At 40.5% G+C, this 21,153-nt stretch overlaps 1 protein-coding gene across 2 annotated transcripts in view; it reads left to right on the forward strand.

Annotated features, from left to right (window-relative positions):
• The window catches only part of PARP4 (poly(ADP-ribose) polymerase family member 4), a 55,226-nt gene extending 34,462 nt beyond the window's left edge, over window positions 1-20,764 (forward strand). For both annotated transcript variants that reach the window (XM_063330693.1, XM_063330701.1), the window contains exons 26-35: window positions 631-801; window positions 1,234-1,314; window positions 3,213-3,293; window positions 4,668-4,763; window positions 7,437-7,598; window positions 8,974-10,593; window positions 11,733-11,834; window positions 12,600-12,702; window positions 13,586-13,718; window positions 17,830-20,764. In XM_063330693.1, the coding sequence (XP_063186763.1) occupies window positions 631-801; window positions 1,234-1,314; window positions 3,213-3,293; window positions 4,668-4,763; window positions 7,437-7,598; window positions 8,974-10,593; window positions 11,733-11,834; window positions 12,600-12,702; window positions 13,586-13,718; window positions 17,830-17,980 (2,700 nt within the window). In that variant the 3' untranslated portion in view covers window positions 17,981-20,764. The remainder of the gene's footprint in view (window positions 1-630; window positions 802-1,233; window positions 1,315-3,212; window positions 3,294-4,667; window positions 4,764-7,436; window positions 7,599-8,973; window positions 10,594-11,732; window positions 11,835-12,599; window positions 12,703-13,585; window positions 13,719-17,829) is intronic.
• The last annotated feature ends 389 nt before the right edge of the window (window positions 20,765-21,153 follow it).

Raw genomic sequence — 21,153 nt, forward strand, 5'->3', positions numbered from 1 at the left:
GTCTAGAAGTTTCAGGCAATCTAGGGCCCGGTATGTGGTGCTTTTCAGTTTCCATCTATAGTTATGTGTCTACAGCACTATCCTATGCCTTGAATCTGGTCCCTCCTGGAACAGGGACAGTAGAAAAGGTGCTGCAGCAAGGCTAGTTGAGTGTCTGGCGCACTTTTGCCCGGGGGAATGGATGAAAGCGTAGATTTCTCCTCTTGCCATTCTGGCTGTCATTTGAGTGATATATGCAGAACTATCCAGAGCAGGCCATGGAGATGTGCAGAACTGCTTGCATGTCTCAGAGTTCACGTGTAGGGGATGGTGCTAAGTTTAGCAGGCTATACTCCCTGGCCTGTTTGGCAACCCTGATGGATAACAACTTTACTCTCAAATTTCAGCTTTTACTTAAAAGAAGTCTCATTATTCCAGAAGCCAGTACAATAATGTCTGAGTGATTCTCCCTATTACCTCCAAACATTAGACTCATTTTTACCACTAATAGTATGTGGCTTGTTTTAGTTGTTTAAAAAAAAGAAGAAATTAGTTCCATTCATGTGGGAAACATGTTATTTTCTATTGAGAGATTACATTTTCTTTTGAAAGCCTGCTAACAGAGCTAATTTATTTTGCTTCTTTACACAGATACAGAGCCAGGTATCTAGAATGTTGTCTCCAGGATGCAGTTTAGTTTCTATTAAATGGCAACAGTTCGATACAGGTGCACCAGAGCCAATGCAGGCTCCTGCTCAAATACAGTCGTTATTTAACAATGAGAGACTTCTTGTCTATGGATTCATCCCTCACTGTACTCAGGTAAAGACTGGAATGCACATGCACTACTGCATAGAAATTCATATGTAAAACAATCACAAAGGAGATATTACATTGTATTATATATCCTCTGTGCAGCATGCACTTACCTTCTTTTTCATTGCTAAATGTAATTAAGTTACTATTTAATTGTCATTATTAGTCTTCCCTCTAAGAAGTGGAGAGGAAAAAGTTACCTAATTTAACGTTCCTATCATTGTGCTTTGATAAATACAGGATTCCTTTACTTGTGACTGTCCCCTTGTTGAAAGGGGAAATATTTATAAACCTAGACATGCAAAGGCTTACAGGTTTGTAAGTTATATTTGGTTTTGTTTATATTCCGAATTATATTCGGAAAACAGAACAGCATGCATGTGTGCTGGTAACGCAGCATGAGAGAGAAGGAAACAGTATTATTTTTTTTCCTTTTAGGCCACCTTAAGTGCAATAATAAATGACCAAGAACTACAGACTGTGGTGTCAACTACTGAACTACAAAAGACAACAGGAACAGTGAGTTTGGCCAGCATTGTTTGTACATGCCATAGTGAGACAAGATGCTTTAAACAACTACATGCTGCTTCGTGCTCTTTTGAAGGAATTGAAATCCCTGTTTTCAGCAGCTCTTGCCCTTTTGCTTCTGATGTTTTAAAGCAGACCTTCAGTTTTCAGACTTTTAAATGGAAACTGTTTTACGTAGAAGTGTCACCTTTCTCTGTGCTTTCTAACATAAAACTTAAGCTTCTCAGAATAGGCAGCGCTGCTTCTTATTTTGGCAGCCTGTTTGGGCTCCAGCTTTATCTTTGGCTTGGCTGTTCTTCAGGTTACTCCTGTGAAGAAGCTGCTGCATTCTCTTTCATGTTGTAAATTGTTGCTACGTGGAACATCTTATCGCTAGTCTGTCATCCCTAGAAATGTATGGAAAAAGGGACAGTAAAATTTTACAAGCCTTTCCTCTGCTTCAGTAACAATCAAGTACAGAGCCTTTATGCAGAGGAAAGCACAGCAGCCATTGTGAAAATGAAAACAAGCTAAAAAGAACCATTTATTAAATCTAACAGGTGTCTACACTTGAAAAAAATCAAAAGAATAGTCAACCTGCAGTAATAATTCTGATATGACTGTCTCTCCTTCCCCACTAAGGGAAGCTGATTTGTTTTCAAATATAAATGATATTGTTCCCTATTTAGTGTAATCTACTTTGAAAGCTACTATCATGGGTTGGTTTCCATGGATGTGTTGGTTGTGTTGGTTTCTGTAAGGACTGTTGGTTTCCATAAGGACAGTTGGTTCCCAGGGATGCGCCATCTACAGGCAAATAAAATTGGCAAGCAGAAGCAATGTATTTGCTTGCTATAATGAATTTTTGCTTCTGGAAAAATACTTGTACTACAAATTCCAGGTGCGGTTAAGAAAACTAAGTTTTGAAAGGTGCAAATTGAAATGGCAAAATGACAAAAACAAGCCAAATTTAGAAAAAAAAATAATAATTCTTGATGCTTTAGATGAACTCTGATAATTCCTACCTGTTTCTTTTGCCAATTTACCTTAGCTCAAAAAATAACTATTTGCTTAGGAGATTTTCTTCAGAAATGGCTCTCTTTGGCATCTATCATATTCTTCCAAAAATGAGCCAGTGGGAATGTTTTGGCAATTGGAACTGGAACACAGCTGGACTTGACCACACTGCCCCCACAGAGCTCACTCTTTTTGTTAGCTTTAACATATTGAAGACACCAAAATTTTTCTTCTTTTCTATAGAAGACTGGTTTAGTTCAAAAAAGTAATTTCTGGTTAGTACAGTTCAGTATTTCCCTTTTCTGTGTACAGCCCCTCAGGTCAAAAATTACTTGATTATGGTAAACCTAATGATTTTTTGTAAAGTTGAACACTCTAAGACTCACTTTACTTTTACCCCAAATTCTGTATTTTTATGGACAAGATTAATTTACCGAATTTAACCTATATAGAAATTGTTGGTTAAATCCATGGTAGTTGCCAGGCTCTGTTTACAGGCACTGGAGAAAAATGTGTGCATCCAGAAGGGGCATTCTTCCTACCTGTATTAGTTAGCCATTTCAAGTTGGGATTGATTGCCTGGTGAAGTTTTTGTTTATTTGCATGCCTGCTTTATTTCTCCTCACCCATAACTCTAGAGAGAATGTGTGCAACAAGTGAAGATCTGGATATTTTGAGTTTGCTGAAATTAAGTGAAATAAAGATGTACCTTAGATGTAGGTTGTGATTGCTTTTCAAATGGAAAATTAGCTTGACCCTTCCTTAGAGAATGGGATTCTGTGCAAATATGGAAGCTAATTGCCTGAAGCTGGACCTCATAAATGAAAGGAAGAATTTAAAAAAAAAAAAAAAGTAAGTTGCTGCTGTAATCATCAGTTTAGTTTTCTTCCTAGGTTCTACACAAACTTGCAGCAAGAGCTTTCATTAATGACTATGAGGATGGGATTCTTCATGAGAACGAAACAGAACATGAGGTTTGATAAACTGAAATAAAAAGTATAAATTTAAAATGCTAAATATTAAACATTTCAGTGAGATACAGACAATTTTCTTGCTTTGTTAAACATAACTAGAAGGTTGCAATTCTAAATCACTTTAAGGTTAAATTCACCGTATAGCAATGTCATGGTTTAACCCCAGCTAGCGATTAGAACCACACAGCTGCTCACTCACGCCCCTCCAGTTTGGATGGGGGGAGAGAATCAGAAGAGTAAAAGTGAAAAAACTCTTGGGTTGAGATAAAGACAGTTTAATAAGTAAAGCAAAAGCTGCTCACACAAGCAAAGCAAAACAAGGAGTTCATTCACTGCTTCCCATGGGCGGGCAGGTGTTCAGCCATCCCCAGGGAAGCAGGGCTCCATCATGGGTAACGGTTACTTGGGAAGACAAACGCCATAACTCTGAACATCCCCCCTTCCTTCTTCTTCCCCCAGCTTTATATACTGAGCATGACGTCCCATGGCATGGAATATCCCTTTGGTCAGTTGGGGTCAGCTGTGCCAGCTGTGTCTCCCCCAACTTCTTGTGCCCCCCCAGCCTGCTCGCTGGTGGGGCGGTGTGAGGAGCAGAAACGGCCTTGAGTGCTGAGCAACAACCAAAACCACCAGTGTGCCATCAACACTATTTCTCATCCCAAATCCCAAACATAGCACTACAGCAGCTGCTAAAAAAAAAGTTAACTCCATCCCAGCTGGAACCAGGACAAGTAATATCCTCCTAGATAAGATTTTGAAAACTTTTGGGACAGTCTTTTCTTCTTCCCCACTGTAAGAATGTCCTCTATTGGCATGATGTCTGCATATTTTTCCTAATCTATACTATGTCATTGGAGGCCATTGGTGATTCTTCTTTTTCTGACATACAACATTTTAGTTTCACGTAGATCAATACGTATCAGTCCAGCGAAAGTCCATAGCTTTTGTATAGGATATGGTGGAAGATAATGACCTGTGTTTTATAGATAAACAGACTTAACGATCTGATGATCTGTTAAAAAAATATCTTTTAGCTACTTAAAAACTTACCATATTGCCATCTTGGCTTATTTGAGACTTCAGACTAATTCTTCTTACAAAATACGTCTGCTTCTTACACTAGAAGGAGGATAGAACCCAAAGAAGTCTAACTAGAGGAAATGTGTATCCCTGCCCAAAGTTCTGTTGAGGGAGTAGAGTTAGAAGGGAGCAGACAGTTAGGCAGGCCAATATATTCATATGAGCTCTTCCTTTTACATGTCTCTATTTAGAGCACATGTGTTCATAGGTATGTGTTCAGTTTTGACATCAATGTTTCTTTTAGCTGATTGTGTTTTTTCTGCTTGTTCCTTTTGTTAATGCTTAACAATCTAGATGAAGAAACAACTCTTGAAAAACATGATTATTCAGCTCAGCTTGGAGAACTCAATTATAAGCCAGTTTACAAGCTTCGTTGCAGTTGAGAAAAGGGTATGTTTTCTGTATGATATCTTGTTCCCACTACCTTCTCTATCAAAAGACTCTAAATTCTGTAGCCTTGTACATATCAAAGCAGTCCTCCTTTTGCTAAACAATGATTATTCCTTTACGATAGAGCTAACACTAATATTTTTGACATAATTTTGGTTTCTTCTGCAATATAGCAAGTTATTTTCCTTTTCTATCTCTTATATTGCCTGTCCCTACTTTACAATCAAAATTTGTCAATCTGTGTGTTTTGTTCCTGTTGTGATTTGCTACGTGGTTTGCAATTCCTCATAGTGCTGTGGGAGTCAGACAGGTCAAAAGACAAGGCCAGATGAGGAGTACTCTTCAATCCTGGCTGCATAAGCCACAGAACCGTTTCTTGTAAAAAATAAGGATGCCAAACTATAGCAAACAGGCCACTCTAGCCATGGATTGCTGAAGTAATGGATTTTGTATTGGCAAAAGTCGTTCTAGGGGAGTCTGTATGAGGTGGAAGTCACAAGGAAAGCAAAGCTTGAAAAAAATCTCTTTAATATTGCAGTAAACTGTGGAGCTTTTTCATTTGTGTTCAGTATTAGAACAGTGGTAGGAGAAACAAAAGCTTTGCAACAAATAGAAAGAAATTCATATAAATTACAACCTTGAAATTCAAGGGTCAGTAAGGAGAGTTTTCAAACAGAAAGCTGTATCACGATAAGCAAGATGACATCAGTTGGATTAAGCGCTATTTGGGGCACAGAGAATGGGGATTCATCTGACCAAATACGTGTGTGTACATTTAGCAATAAATCAGTCAGTCACATTTGTCTTCCTCTCATCGTCTAAATAAATAAATAGATATTTCTAGAGCTTGATTCATCTCATCCTAAAGTTAAATACCTAATCCAGTTCAGATTAATTTTCTCAAGACGTCTTTTTCTCAGCACAGATTATAGGAGTTACCTGTAGTCACTATTTCAGATTCAAGGATCTTCTCTAAGATCCTTCCTCTAAGCTCAAGAGCAGTCTATCCTAACGAACAGGAAGTCAGGCAAAAATGCCTGGCATGAACATGGATGAACAAGGAACTCCTGGAAAAATTCTAACATAAAAAGGAAGTACACTGACAGCGGAAGCAGGGACAGTTAACGTGGAAGGAATATAGAGCATATATCTGAGCATGCAGAAGCATCATTAGGAAAGCCAAAGTCCACATGGTTCTCCTTTACCTCAAACCACGACATACATTAATATAAATAAAAGTAGGCCTGAAAGAAGAACTCAGTGGAAATGCTGGATAAAACAAGGATACCTTTTCCTATTTTTACTGTTTTGTCTTGATGTCTCCATTATTATGAAAGAACCAATACCAGTAGCATATTTTCATTATAAAAGTTGGATTTTTTTGGAACTGCTGTGTTCCTGAGTAACAACTCCAACGTTTGCAATTAAACATCAAAAGACAGACATGCATTCCAAAAAATGTCTCATTAAAAAGCAACTATAAAATGCAACACTGTGGCATTATTAGATATTCCCAGGTCAAGGACTACTTTTCAAAATAAGAAAACTCAACTGAGTCAATTTAAATATCTTTCTGTAATGCACCTGAATATTCCATCTGGTACATAACAGAAGCGATGTTCAGAAGAAAAAATGTGTTGCAGATTAGCAAGGAAACACCTGTGTGATTTAATGAACTAGTTGTTTATGAAGGGTGTCAACAGATTATTATCTGTCATTCTGATTTTTATATATCTGGTTTTACAATTCTTCAAAAGATTCAGTTTCCCCTTGTCGATACGTTGTCTTTCAAAAAACAGACTTGCAGAAGGTTATGTTTGAATTATGTCCATAAATATAATAGATTTAATCTCATTTATAGTCTAGGATGATTTTTTTGACCCAGTGGAACAAAACATTGCAGACATCTTAAGACAAAAACACCTACATAACACAATGCAGTGACATGCAGAAATATCCAAACTAGCCCACTCAGCTTGTCACTCTATTATGCTACGTAATTTGTCTTCTTAACGTGATTTTGCACAATGCAAAGTAATTTAAGCACATCTATAATAACACTTACGTTTGCTTTCCTTTAAAGGATAGCAATAGGATTCTGATAAAAAGAACAAGGACAGGACAAGAGGTAACAGGCACAAACTTGAGCATAGGAAGTTCCACCTAAACATGAGGAGGAACTTCTTTACTTTGAGGGTGGCAGAGCACTGGAACAGGCTGCCCAGAGAGGTGGTGGAGTCTCCATCTCTGGAGACATTCAAAACCCGCCTGGACGCGTTCCTGTGCAACCTGCTCTGGGTGACCCTGCTCTGGCAGGGGGTTGGACTAGATGATCTCCAGAGGTCCCTTCCAACCCCAACCATTCTGTGATTCTGTGATCACTCAGTGAACTGCGCAAGATTTGGATTTTATTTCAATTAAGTGGATTTGAACAAATTAACACATACAAATATGTGCTGTCCGCCTTTATATTTCATGTGCATCTAATTACTGGCAATACATTGTCCCTTAATATAGTAAAAAATGTGAAGTTACATTTTCTGGTTTTTGTATATACTGCATGGTCTGCTTATTCCCTGTTTTCAACACATTTCAACCTCCCAAAGGAAAACACACTGTCTCTATAATGCCAGAGACTTTTCAGGTTCATAACTGTGATGCATTTTAATTTAGGATGCTAATGAAACTTGTTCTGCTGATGCTCCAGACATCCTGGAAATTATAGCTCAAGAAGATGTAGATTTTTTACCTTACATGGACTGGGACCAAAAGTTGATGGAATCTGACTCCTTATTTGCAGAAGAATTTGCCTTTGACACAGTAACTACGTTCAATGTATGTTCTTATTGCTAACGTTTTTGGTATATTATCCGATTGTGGTGCTGTATTGCATGTTTAACCATCTAGTAATTGTTCATGAAATCTGTTCAACTTTTAGTTGTTTTGAATATAATTAATGCCACAAAAGTACTGTGTGGAATTTTATTATACACATGAAAATTTGGAGGAACCTGTCCCAAAAATAAAGTATACTTAAAGATATTGTGAGCGCAGCAGAAGTTTTGAGAGACAATATGATAATACAGACTTTTTCTCCCTTCCAGAAGAAACTAACACGTATTAGAGCATTCTCTCATAAGAATATGCTAGTGTAGATGAAGTCTTAAATTCAACTCTAAGAAACATGAGCGGGAAGGGGGAGTTCCAAGGAAAATCAAGGTATTGATCCTTAACGAAGTCTCCACTAGCAGAGAGGTACAGCCAAAGCAGAGAGACCACTAGGAATGGGGCTAAGCATGACTGAAAGAAGCGAACACGTTGCTAGCATGCAATGGGACAATCTCTGGGATGAAGGAGGAACAATGGGAGAAACTTGAACTAGTGAAATTGGATGTTTGCTAGTTATCGTAGCTCTCTCTTGACTTTGGAAACTACAAGAGATGCCTGCATCAGTTAGTCAGCAGGTACAATTCTGTCAGTCTGTAAAGTCTTAACAGATTAAAGCTTTACATCTCCAAATTGTGTAGGGGATTCAAGAAAATTACTATTTGTCTATTAAATTATGTTGTGCATGACCATGGTGTGCATTTAATACAACTTGGGAGCATCATCTCAGCCTGTAGTCTGTAATGTATTGTGAGTTATTTAGAACAGTATCTGGGTGTGTGTTCTGTAACTTAGGTCAGCTCATATAAAGCCATTTTCCTGATCCTTTGGCCCAAGAACTCCTAGGCAGAGGAGTTCCAAACATCTGCGTTGGTGTATGGTGGCAGTAGAGCCTTGGCTCACTAGCCGGCATGCAGCAGCCACTGGACCTCAGCTGGTACATGTGCCAGAATTGTAGCACAAGCAGGATCCAGGCTTCAATTTGTGTAGATCTATCTTCTGTGTATGTACAACAGTATTGTTCAGTGGAACTTCCTTGGCTCATAATCATCATCATATTAATCATTATCTTAATAATATAAAATACCTCTCTGCTCATATTTTGTCACAGTCAAATTTTCTTCTGAATTTGCCCAGTGTAAGGTAGAATAAGGTAAGAAATTTTTAGTTTAACTGGTATATTACTTTCATTTTTAACATGTGAATGACAGTATAATAATACTGCATACAATATAAGAAGAAATATTGTTTCAATCACAAAGAGAAAAGTATCTTGCTAATTCTGGAATTGTTTTGTTTGTTTCCTTGTAATTTTACTAAACAGGAATGTTTCACACAAGTAAACTTTAATGCAGCTGACTTCCAAAGAGCGAAGGATGGAGCTGAAAGCTTACAATTGCTACTGGAAGAAGTTACTGTTAGTCAAAAAAGCGTGTCACCAAAATACACGGTGCAGGACTTTGTAAATGTTTCTGAACTTGAAAGTAGTATTTGCAGTCTCAAATCAAGTTTCAGTTTTGATAGAGATACCACAAAGGAGGGATCATCGAGAACAAGATCACCTTCACCACAAGAACTTTGTCTGCCGCAAGCTGCTGAACCTTTCTCATTGTTTGGTTTTAAACCTAAGCCAGGGGGAGGAATTGATCTGACTCAACAAAAATCACTTCAGACACCTGCACTTAAAAAATCACATGTCTGTGCAGATGCTCCTAAACCTGCTCCTCCTCCTCCCCTTGCCTGTTCTTTTCAAACATCGGTGAAAGGCACGAAACAAGCTAGTTCTTCTGGTGTTGCTCCGATGCAGGGCTTTGTATTTGGTTCATCTGCCCCTTGCGCTGCTCCGATGCAGAGTTCTGGATTTGGTTCATCTGCCCCTTGTGCAGCTCCGATGCAGAGTTCTTTCTTTGGCTCAGCCACCCCTCGTGCTGCTCCGATGCAGAGTTCTGGATTTGGTTCATCTGCCCCTTGTGCAGCTCCGATGCAGAGTTCTGGATTTGGCTCAGCCACCCCTTGTGCAGCTCCGATGCAGAGTTCTGGATTTGGTTCATCTGCCCCTTGTGCAGCTCCGATGCAGAGTTCTTTCTTTGGCTCAGCCACCCCTTGTGCAGCTCCGATGCAGAGTTCTGGATTTGGTTCATCTGCCCCTTGTGCTGCTCCGATGCAGAGTTCTGGATTTGGTTCATCTGCCCCTTGTGCAGCTCCAATGCAGAGTTCTGGATTTGGCTCAGCCACCCCTTGTGCAGCTCCGATGCAGAGTTCTGGATTTGGTTCATCTGCCCCTTGTGCAGCTCCGATGCAGAGTTCTTTCTTTGGCTCAGCCACCCCTTGTGCAGCTCCGATGCAGAGTTCTGGATTTGGTTCATCTGCCCCTTGTGCAGCTCCGATGCAGAGTTCTGGATTTGGTTCATCTGCCCCTTGTGCAGCTCCGATGCAGAGTTCTGGATTTGGTTCATCTGCCCCTTGTGCTGCTCCGATGCAGAGTTCTGGATTTGGTTCATCTGCCCCTTGTGCAGCTCCGATGCAGAGTTCTTTCTTTGGCTCAGCCACCCCTCGTGCTGCTCCGATGCAGAGTTCTGGATTTGGTTCATCTGCCCCTTGTGCTGCTCCGATGCAGAGTTCTTTCTTTGGCTCAGCCACCCCTCGTGCTGCTCTGATGCAGAATTCTGGATTTGGTTCAGCCGCCCCTCGTGCTGCTCCGATGCAGAATTCTTCATTTAATTCAGTTCCCTGTTCTGTTGCTCCGATACGGATTCCTGTAATTGGTTCAGCTACCCCTGCAGGCACAAATTCTGAAAAGACTAGTATTAAAAAACAAGTTGCTCCCAAAGTTCCTGATTTTCAAGCTGATAGAAAAGAAGCACTGCAACCTAGGTGTATGATGAAGGTGATACGTCAGTGTGATGTTACGGCTCCTAAAGAAGGACTTACTGAGGCACTTAAGGTAAGTCTTCCATCAGTAGTCATTTATGTATAGGATGCTACACCTGTCATTTTGAAATCCAAGCTGAATTCAGCTAACGAAAGCTGCCTTAAACATTTGTGTTTCAAGGTTCGTGGATGTACAGCCAAAAAAGAACGTGGTAAGGCTGCATGACACTGCTTTCCAATTCAAGGAATCTGAACCTGGAATGCAGAAAGCATGCTTTTTGTGTGGTTGGGTTTTAGTTATTCTTTTTCAAAGTGATAAATCTTATACTCTGAATTCTGCCACTTGATCCTTACTACTCTAATAGATGACTTTTAAATGGCATTACTTTGTATCATGAGTAGTAGCTCTATGGGTAATAGTGGTAGAATAAGGTTCTTGATGAACATTATTTTGTTCAGGTACAATCTTGCTGGTTTATGCCAACACAGAAGATTTAGCAAAAACTTCCATTCAGTTTGGTAAATAGGAATGCAGTTCTTGAGCTCCAAAATCAAGGGCAGTACCCATCCTCTATTCACGCGTTACCTAAAAATAAGATATGAGTAGAAGGAAAAATTATCTTCAGCCCTGCCCTGAGATAAACATTTTAGAAATGATTTTGTTTTCTTTGCTTTATAAACTGATTTTGTAAAGAGCATGATGACATCAAAGTCATGCTGTTTTTTGTCCCTTGCGTGGGCAGTCCATCATGCTTAAGAAACAGGATAGAATCAGAGCCAACCTGTGGAGATAACATCTCCAGAGTCAAATTTTACTCAGTATTTGACCAGTGGAAGGTAGAACAGGGTAAGAAATTTTTATTTTAAACAATATGTATTTATTTTCATTTTGAACTTACAAATAACAGTATAATGATAATGTGCACAATACAAGACATACAGCTTTGATTAAAAAGAGAAAAATGTCTCACTAACTCTGGAATTATTTCATTCCTTGTAATTTTGTTAAACAGGAACTTTCTGCAGCTGTAGCTGATGTTTGTGCAAAGGCTCTCCACAGGGAGAGAATGAACCTTTTTCAACCAGAAAAAGAGGTTTCTTTTTAAAAAGAGACATGGTTTTTAAACTTTAAAATGCAATTACTTTGTATCAGGATGTAGTAGCTACATGGGTAATGGCAGTAATATTCTTAATGAACATTATCCTCTCCAGGAACAACCACGGTGCTCTAGAACAACAAAGAAAGCAAGGATTCAACAGCGAATTGAGTTGACTTCTGTGAACTGGAAAAAAATGTTTGCACTCCAAAATCAGGTACAGCACCCATAGTCTATTTGTGTATTACTTAAAATACAAGTAGAAGGAAAAAATATTTTTACTAAAGTAATCCTGTCCTGAGATAAAGTAATATGCATTTATAAAATGTTTATAAACAGATTTTACAAGTATATGATGACATCAGTCTTGCTATGTTTTATTGCTTCCATGGGCTACTTGGCAATGGATATATAAGGAACAGTATAAACTCAGGGCCAACAGGTAGTAATACACCTTCAGAACCTGTTTGCAGCTTGGAACAAGTATAAAAACATACAGGAGAAGCACATTATGCAAGAAAATAAAAAGTAGTTGGGTTTTAGAGGATTGGACTGAGAGATGTTGCAGCAGGAACTTCCCGTGGACAGTCAGACCCATTGCTAGGGAAGCTAAATGAAACGGTACTGTCCAAGAATCCTGCAAGTAGGAGTCAGAGCAGGTACTGTTTAGCTTTGTTGTTTTGGTATGTCCCTTGTGGTGAGAGACATCCCTGTTCCAACACTGTTGTGGGTCACAACACTCAGTATCTGTAAATAATACACAGAAGGAGGTTTTCAAGAGTATTATATGACCCAAGTGAAGAAGCCACCATGGGATGCCCTCAGTTGGACACTCTTGTCTTATGTGGATTCCAGATTTTGTGTTTATGTAAGCTTTTTAAAAAGTAATTAAAGTAATTCTCCTATGTCTGTTTTGTTTTTGACAAATACACTTTCAGTGTCCTGAATCTTTGGCTTATCCATATCTTTGTTTATCCCGTAGGATGGCTCTTGGAATCTCAGTCTACAGTTGGGAAAAATCTTGAAGTTTGATGCTGATGATTTAATTAACAATTTCCTTATTAAAAAAGGCATTCAGTCACTTGGTAAATACTTTTCTGTCATTCAAAAGCAGTATATTTTATTATATTTCCTATCTGTATGTGTTATTACTCTATATGTCTAGTGGAACTCTCAATAAGATATACTCAAAATTTAAATGGATCTCTTAATTCAAAGTTTTCAAAACTGCCTGATTTTAATAATACAGTTTATTCTCAGCTTCTCTCATGATACAGTGTCCTGATTGCTAAGGACATCTCCTGGAGAAATATGTGGAGGATGTGAGAGACAGTTGGAGTAGCAACAGAGGTTCTTTTATCTCAATTATTGTATCTGCTGTATTAATATCTACTAAAAAAAATAAAGAAGAAAAGTCTCTCCTAGGAGAGAGGCAGAGATCACTTCTGCTTCTCACATTTCAAATAATATGAATAATATTTATGTAGTTGTTCCCCATGCGCGCACTGCCTGCAGCATCCAGTATGCACTCTGCCTATACACACTTTGCTGTTTGAGTCTGTCAGTTGGTGCTCTTTGCTGGCAGCAGACCAGAAAACCTGGGGGGGAAAGAAGGCGATTCCTTCTTTCTAAATTAGTAGAGAGCACAATGCTTCACCTAAGGACAAAAATCTTACAAGTTCCCCATTATTGCATGTATTAAAATCAAAGTAGATTAGAACCCAAGCAAACACAAACTGCAGAAATCACAACAAAGCATAACCAAGTTTAAGTTTGAAAGCCAGGAGCATGTTTGTCAAATCACTAATGTGAATACTCCTGATAGTAGTGATTGTATGGTGAAACAATTAAATTGCATTAGGACAATTGATGTTTTAAAGTGATATGGAGTACTTTGCAGAAAGTACCTTTTCTGTTGTCCAGAAATCATTTAAATAGTAACACTGCTTCCCTTTTCTTCTTGCTTAGGCCCAAATGGAAAAGAAAAGCTACTGCAGTTGATTGCTACTCTTCTTGTGCTACAGTTCATACGCTGCAGAAAGGAATTGAAAGGGATAGTTTTCAAAACTCTGATGAAACTGGATGATTCATCTAATTCAAGGTGTGCTTTTAAATAAAATTTTATAATTTAATGTAGTAATATAAATGTCAAGATACAGAAGATTAATTTCGTTATGGAGAGTCAATGACTATACTACAGGATATGGCTGTAGGAAAGGGAATGGAAGGTATTAATCATATTGGTGGCATGGAGTTTCTTTTAAGAGGATGGATGGAGGAAGGAATGCTTTGCAAAATACGATACAAAAATTAAGAAGTATAGAAAGTAATATAAGATAGTTGATACTTCTTATCTCTTCCTTAAAGCAGGGCTAACTCACAGAATCATAGAATAGTTTGGGTTGGCAGGGACCTTTAAAGGTCATCTAGTCCAACCCCCCTGCAATGAGTAGGGACATCTTCAACTAGATGATGTTGCTCAGAGCCTTGTCCAATCTGACCTTGAATGTTTCCAGGGATGGGGCATCTACCCAGCTCTCTGGGCAGCCTGTTCCACTGTTTCACCCCCGCTTAGTGTAAAAAATTTCTTCCTTATATCTAGTCTAAATCTACCCTCTTTTAGTTTAAAACCATTACCCCCTGTCCTATCGCAACAGACCCTGTTAAAAAGTTTGTCCCCATCTTTCCTGTAGGCTCCCTTTAAGTATTGAAAAGTCACAATAAGGTCTCCCTGGAGCCTTCTCCTCTCCAGGCTGAATAACCCCAGCTCTCTCAGCCTGTCCTCACAGGAGAGGTGCTCCAGCCCTCTGATGATTTTTGTGGCTCTCCTCTGGACCTGCTCCAACAGGTCAATGTCTTTCCTGTGATGAGGGCTCCAGAGCTGTATGCAGTACCCCAGGAGGGGTCTCACCAGAGTGGAATAGAGGGGCAGAATCACCTCCCTTGACCTGCTGGCCACACTTCTCTTGATGCAGCCCAAGGTACAGTTGGCCTTCTGGGTTGTGAGTGCACATTGTTTGCTCATGTCCAGCTTTTCACCCCCCAGTACTCCCAAGTCCTTCTCCTCAGGACTGTTCTCAATCCCTTCATTCGCCAGCCTGTATTGATACTGAGGATTGTTCTGACCCAGCTGCAGGACCCTGCACTTGGCCTTGTTGAACCCCATGAGGTTGAACAACCTCATGTTGAACCACACAGGCCTACTTCTTGAGCTTGTTCAGGTCCCTCTGGATGCCATCCTGTCCCTCAGGCGTGTCAACAGCATCACTTAGCTTGGTGTCATCTGCAAACTTGATCAAGATCAAGTAATTGATGAAAATATTAAACAGTACTGGTCCCAATATGGACCCCTGAGGGACACCACTTGTCACTGATCTCCATCTGGACATTGAGCCGTTGACCACTATTCTCAGGGTGTGACCATCCAACAACTCCTTGTCCACCAAACAGTCTACCCATCAAGTCCATATCTCTCCAATTTAGAGAGAAGGATGTTGTGGGGAACCATGTGAAAAGTCTTACAGAAGTCCAGATAGACAGACATCCTTAGCTCTTCCCTTGTCCACTGATGTAGTCATTCCGTCATAGAAGGCCATAGGTTGAAGCCATGCTGGCTGTCTCAAATCACCTCCTTGTCCTCCATGTGCCTTAGCATAGCTTCTGGGAGGATCTGTTCTATGATCTTCCCAGGCACAGAGGTGAGGCTGACAGTTTGGTAGTTCCCAAGGTCCTCCTTTCTATTCTTCTTAAAAATGGGTGCGATGTTTCCCCTTTTCCAGTCACAAGGGACTTTGCCTGACTGCCATGACTTTTCAAATATTACAGAGAGTGGCTTGGCAACTACATCAGCCAATTCCTTCAGGACTCTGGCATGCATCTTGTCAGGTCCTATGGACTTCTGTATGTTCAGGTTCCTCAGGTGGTCATGAACCTGGTCTTTTCTTACAGTGGGAGGGACTTTGGTCTCCCAGTTCCTGTCTTGGGATCCATCCGCTCAAGGGGTGTGGGGAGAGAGGTTGCCAGTGAAGACTGAGGCAGAAAAGTTGTTGAGTGCCTCAGCCTTCTCCTCGTCAATTGTTACCAGCTTGCCAGTCTTGCTCATTGGGGGAGAATGTTTTCTTTGACCTTCCTTTTCTGGGTGACATACCTGTAGAAGCCCTTATTGTTCTTTGCGTCCCTTGCCAAGTTCAGCTCCAGCTGTGCCTTGGCCTTCCTGACCCCATCCCTACACAATCAGGCAGCGTTCCAGGATACCTGTCCCTGCTCCCACTACCTGTGCATTTCCTTCTTGCCCTTTAATTTGACCAGCAGGTCTCAACTCAGCCATGCTGGTCTCTTGCCTTCCTTTCCTGATTCCTTACACCTGGGGATCGAGAGCTCGTGCACTGTGTGGAAAGCATCCTTCAAGATCTGCCAGCTCTGTTCTGCTCCCTTGTCCCTGAGGGCAGTTTCCCAGGGGGTCCTATTGACTAACTCCTTGAAGAGCGGGAATTTTGCTTTCCTAAAATTCAGAATCCTGACTTTACTCTTCCCCTGACCCATGTCCCTCAGGACTGTGAACTCCACCAGTGCATGGTCACTGCAGCCCAGGCTGCCTCCAGTCTCAACGTTGCCAATTAGCTCACTTGTGTTGGTGACCAGCAGGTCCAGTATCACACCCCCTCTGGTGGGGCTGTCTATTACCTGGCTTAAGAAGTTATCCTCATTGCACTCCAGGGGTCTCCTGGGTTGCCTACCGCTTGCCATGCTACTTTTCCAGCAGATGTCAGGGTGGCTGAAGGCCCCCAGCAGGAGAGAGCCTGCAAGCGCGATGCCTCCTGTAGCTGGAGTACGAAGGCTTCATCAATAGGCTCCCCTTGATCGGGCACCCTGTAGTAGACACCAACCAAAAGGCTCCCTTTGTTGCCTTGGTCGCCAATTCTTACCCACAAGCTTTCAACCTGCTCGTGGCTGTTCTTCAGAGACAGCTCTTCACACTCCATTTCTTGATGTAGAGAGCAACGCTTCCGCCCTTCCTTCCTCGCCTGTCCCTTTTGAACGGCCTGTAGCCATCCATAGCCACACTCCAGTCATGGGATTTATCCCACCAAGTTTCATCAATGGCAAATAGCTTTCTAGTAGCATGGTGGCCACCAACATATTCCTTGGTGGCCACCAACATATTCCTTGTGCCAAAATGGGAAACTTTACACGCTTCATACTTCACAGGTGTCAGGATTTAACCCCAGCCAGCAGCTAGAACCACACAGCCGCTCACTCACTCCCCTCCAGTTTGGATGGGGGAGAGAATCAGAAGAGTAAAAGTGAAAAACTCATGGGTTGAGATAAAGACAGTTTAATAAGTAAAGCAAAAGCTGCTCACACAAGCAAAGCAAAACAAGGAGTTCATTCACTGCTTCCCATGGGCGGGCAGGTGTTCAGCCATCCCCAGGGAAGCAGGGCTCCATCATGGGTAACGGTTACTTGGGAAGACAAACGCCATAACTCTGAACATCCCCCCTTCCTTCTTCTTCCCCCAGCTTTATATACTGAGCATGACGTCCCATGGCATGGAATATCCCTTTGGTCAGTTGGGGTCAGCTGTCCCAGCTGTGTCTCCCCCAACTTCTTGTGCCCCCCCAGCCTGCTCGCTGGTGGGGCGGTGTGAGGAGCAGAAACGGCCTTGAGTGCTGAGCAACAACCAAAACCATGGGTTCCTTATCACACTATTCCTGTCCCAAATCCCAAACATAGCATTACACCAGCTGATAAAAATAAAAAAAAAAAGTTAACTTCATCCCAGCTGAAACCAGGACAACAGGACAAAGAAACAGTTAGGAGAGCCCTGGAGATCCTCCTCCCTCTTTTGAAACTCCTTGACAGAGGGAAAAATTGATTGTATACTTTTAGCTACTGTAGCCAGGATTACAAATAAAATTGCATTGACTGCTGGATGAAAGCAATTCTAACATATGTGAATGTACAAAGAAGTGAAGTTTGCCTTTATGAAATGCAAGTAACGATTAAGAGTCTACGTATTTCCCTTCTAAAAAGATAGGGCGGCTCAGATGATGATGTTTTCTGCATCTGATGATATTTTATACAGGCTGGATTATCATACTATAGAAAATTTTCTATTTCAAATAATTATCGTTAGAAGATATAATTTTCTTCTTGCTTGTTTGGTGGATTTACAAGACGGTGTTATAATAAAACTTCATTTCTACACACAGTGGTGTTCATTGGGCTTGTGAGTCGATCAAGAAAGCAATCGAGTGGGTAAGAAGAGCTGAAAGGCAATTTCCATCTATTTGCTATCGACTTGAACTTGGGAAAGACTGGGATTCTGCCACCCAGAAGATATTGGGTATCAAGTTTATCTAACTTCAGTTCTCTTTCTTCTGAAAATGTTTAATTGCATAATTCTTTAAGATAATAGCAGCGTTAGCTTTCTTTGCAGTTTTACATAAAATGTTTAAATTGAGAACATTTGATCTGATATTACTACTGAATAATAATTCTCATAGTCACAGACTTAAAGATATGGAAATAAAGGGTCTTATAGTTAGTAAGTCTTGATTTTACATATATGTAGTATTTTACTTACCTGTAACTCTGTTAAAAATACCTTAATATTTCATTTTTTTACATTAATCTCTCTGGTTCCTTGCACATTATGAAAGTCCTTTTACAATATCTTTGTTTTGATTTCTTCTAAGATCTTATGTACTTCTTTAATGGCCCAGTGAAGAAAGCATAACGTAGTAATTCAGTTAAATATGGCAGGAGATGTTTTGACAGAAACAAGAATGTGATAACCAAAGAACTAATAAATATCTTTATAACATATCCGTGTTTTCAATTGGATGGTTTTGCAATTCCTACAGTGTGCCTTGAAATGCAAACAGCAGAACAGTTATTTTTCTCCTGCACTGCTTTTCTGATCAGTCATAGCTCAAATCGTGAATACATAGGTCAGTTTTGTTAGGAGGAATGAGGGGTTTTTTTCCTGATGTTAGTTTGTATTCTGCTGAAAACCTAACTGATTAGTTTTATTTTACACTAGATCAAACACCGAAGCCTAATAACAAAACCAGACTAAAAGTGATTTATTTTAATTTAATAGGCTTTTCACAGGTGTTTGAATGAATACATTACCTCTTCTAAATTAAGGAGCTGCACAGAATCACACCTTGGTACTTTGTGATCTGAGGAAATGTAGTTAGAGACTTAGTATGATTGCTTGCAGAGAGGAGGGATCAAGTGTGGACAGAACATACTCAACACTTGTTTGTCCAACCACTGAAAGTATTCAGAAGCAGGAGATTCCACAGCCACCGTACGTAATGCACTACACTGCCCTAGCAAACGGAGAGCGCTCCCGAGCAATAATACCAAAGTGTTGTAAGAGGTTACTAAGGAAAACTGTGGAATCTCTTTCATAGATGTTTTACAGGAGAATTTAAGCAAACATTTGCCAAGGCTGTGGAGTATAAACACTTGGTCTTGTAGAGGAGGTTGCCAAGAGGGATATCCTGAGGGCCTTCTGTTTCTAAGGTGCTCTGAATCCTTGTTTTCACATGTGTGAGATACTGCCTCTTTTTTGTAAATAATACCAAGGAAAGATTTGTACTACACTTTCTATCTGAGAAGAGCTAGGATGTGGGTTTCTCAAGAGCTAGAAAGACTCCTTAATGTAGACAATGATAAACTAGCTTCTAAATCTGCTGCTACGTCTTTGTATGGTGTTGCGTGAAAAGGGGCAAAGCAGTTTTGGCAGAAGATAAACCCCCTTGCGTTCTAACACTCCTCACCTAGGTGCGGCTAGGTTTAAATTCTGAGCAATGCCCAATTCAGCACTATCAGTCCAATCGTGTTTAATATGTATTAAACTATTAGATTTGGATACGCTAATAGTGGACTGCACCTTCAGTCTAGTCGTGCTCCTGAACTAGCACGGCCACTCTGGAGTCTTTGGTCGCGCTCAGTGAGAAAGCGAAACGAGTAGCTACTTAAACAGTGCAGTTTATTTAAACAACAGATATACAGGTTCTTAGGATTGCCGGTGATAAATACACTGTCTGCAAAGCACGTGCACATAAAGATATTGTTAAGTATACAAAATGCGCGACAAAGTTATAAATGATACAGCCTGGCTATAAATGTAGGGTAGAGATTCTCTAGAGAAATTTCTAAGTTCCCCGAGGAAACACTCGGTATAATCTAAGTCTTACCCAAAGGCGTCCCTATGGGGGGGAAGAGAGGCTCAGCCCGTCGACTGATCCCAGAAATCAGTGATGGAATTCTTCACGATGGTGTCTTCCCTGGGTATCCCCCCTCTCTCGGGCTATTTTTATACTATTTGTTATCTTCAAAGTGGAGTTAGAGTGACTTTAGTCATACGTACTTTTATTATGATTGGTGTAAAATTCTCTCACTTCACAATTAAAGGTATAGTTTACGAGAAATTCAGGGCGCAGACTCAAGAGGGAGTGGTCACACCTTGGAGGTGGGTAGCCTTCGGGATGAAGGTGTGTTTTGGTATTATAATGACATTAAATGAGCAAAGTTCGCACAAAGGACAGCATTTCATCAACATTTGACGAAATGTTGGCTCGGGTAGCGTGTAGGCCGCTTATCTGTTCCGTAGTACCATCTCGTTCCCATATCTGCTGTTTGTCACAAGGGAAGGCCACGGAACAAGCGTATTCTGTTCCATCCCTCATGTAGTTTTGCAAACAGCCTTGTACAGGGAATCGCAGATGTGGCATTCTTCGTGTGCCACCTGCGGCTGTATTCTACCTCAGAAGCCTCTTGATTTTATGACTTTCCTTAATGTGTGAACAATGCTGTACTTTTGTATTCTCGGCCAATTTAGTAATTATTCCACAGTATGGTCAATTGTTGCATTACTAGTTACCTTAGAAAGTGCTGGCAAAATCATAAATAAAATAGTTTTTCTTTTATTGCAGTTAATTATTCAAATAGTTTGGTGTTTTCACTGTTGCAATGATACATCCCATAAAGGGTATGTACGAAAAGTATACATTCACTCTAAAGCCTGAGTTTCATTTCAGTGACATGTATTCCTTAAGAAACTGTAATATATTAACACTCTGGCTCTAGCAAAGGTAGTTGAATAAGCAAAGGGGGTGTGGTTTATTTGCTTTTTCTTACAAGATTGTCTTTCTTTTCTCCTGCATGTTACATTAAAAAGAAGCTGTGCTTACCTAAAAGCAATTATTTTCATAAAATGGTTTAGCTTGGAAGAGACCTTAAAGATCATCTAGTTCCACCCCGCTACCATGGGCAGGGACACCTCCCACTAGACCAGGCTGCTCAAAGGCCCATCCAGCCTGGCCTTGAACACTTCCAGGGATGGGGCATCCACAGCTTCCCTGGGCAACCTGTTCCACTGCCTCACCACCCTCACAGGAAAAGAATTTCTTGCTAATCTAATCTAAATCTACCCTCTTCCAGTTTGAAGCCATTACCCCTCGTCCTATCACTACATGCCCTTGTAAGAAGTCCCTCCCCATCTCTCCTGTAGGCCCCCT

This window comes from Chroicocephalus ridibundus, chromosome 1, assembly GCF_963924245.1.
Source record: "Chroicocephalus ridibundus chromosome 1, bChrRid1.1, whole genome shotgun sequence".
Classification (NCBI taxonomy): Eukaryota; Metazoa; Chordata; class Aves; order Charadriiformes; family Laridae; genus Chroicocephalus; species Chroicocephalus ridibundus.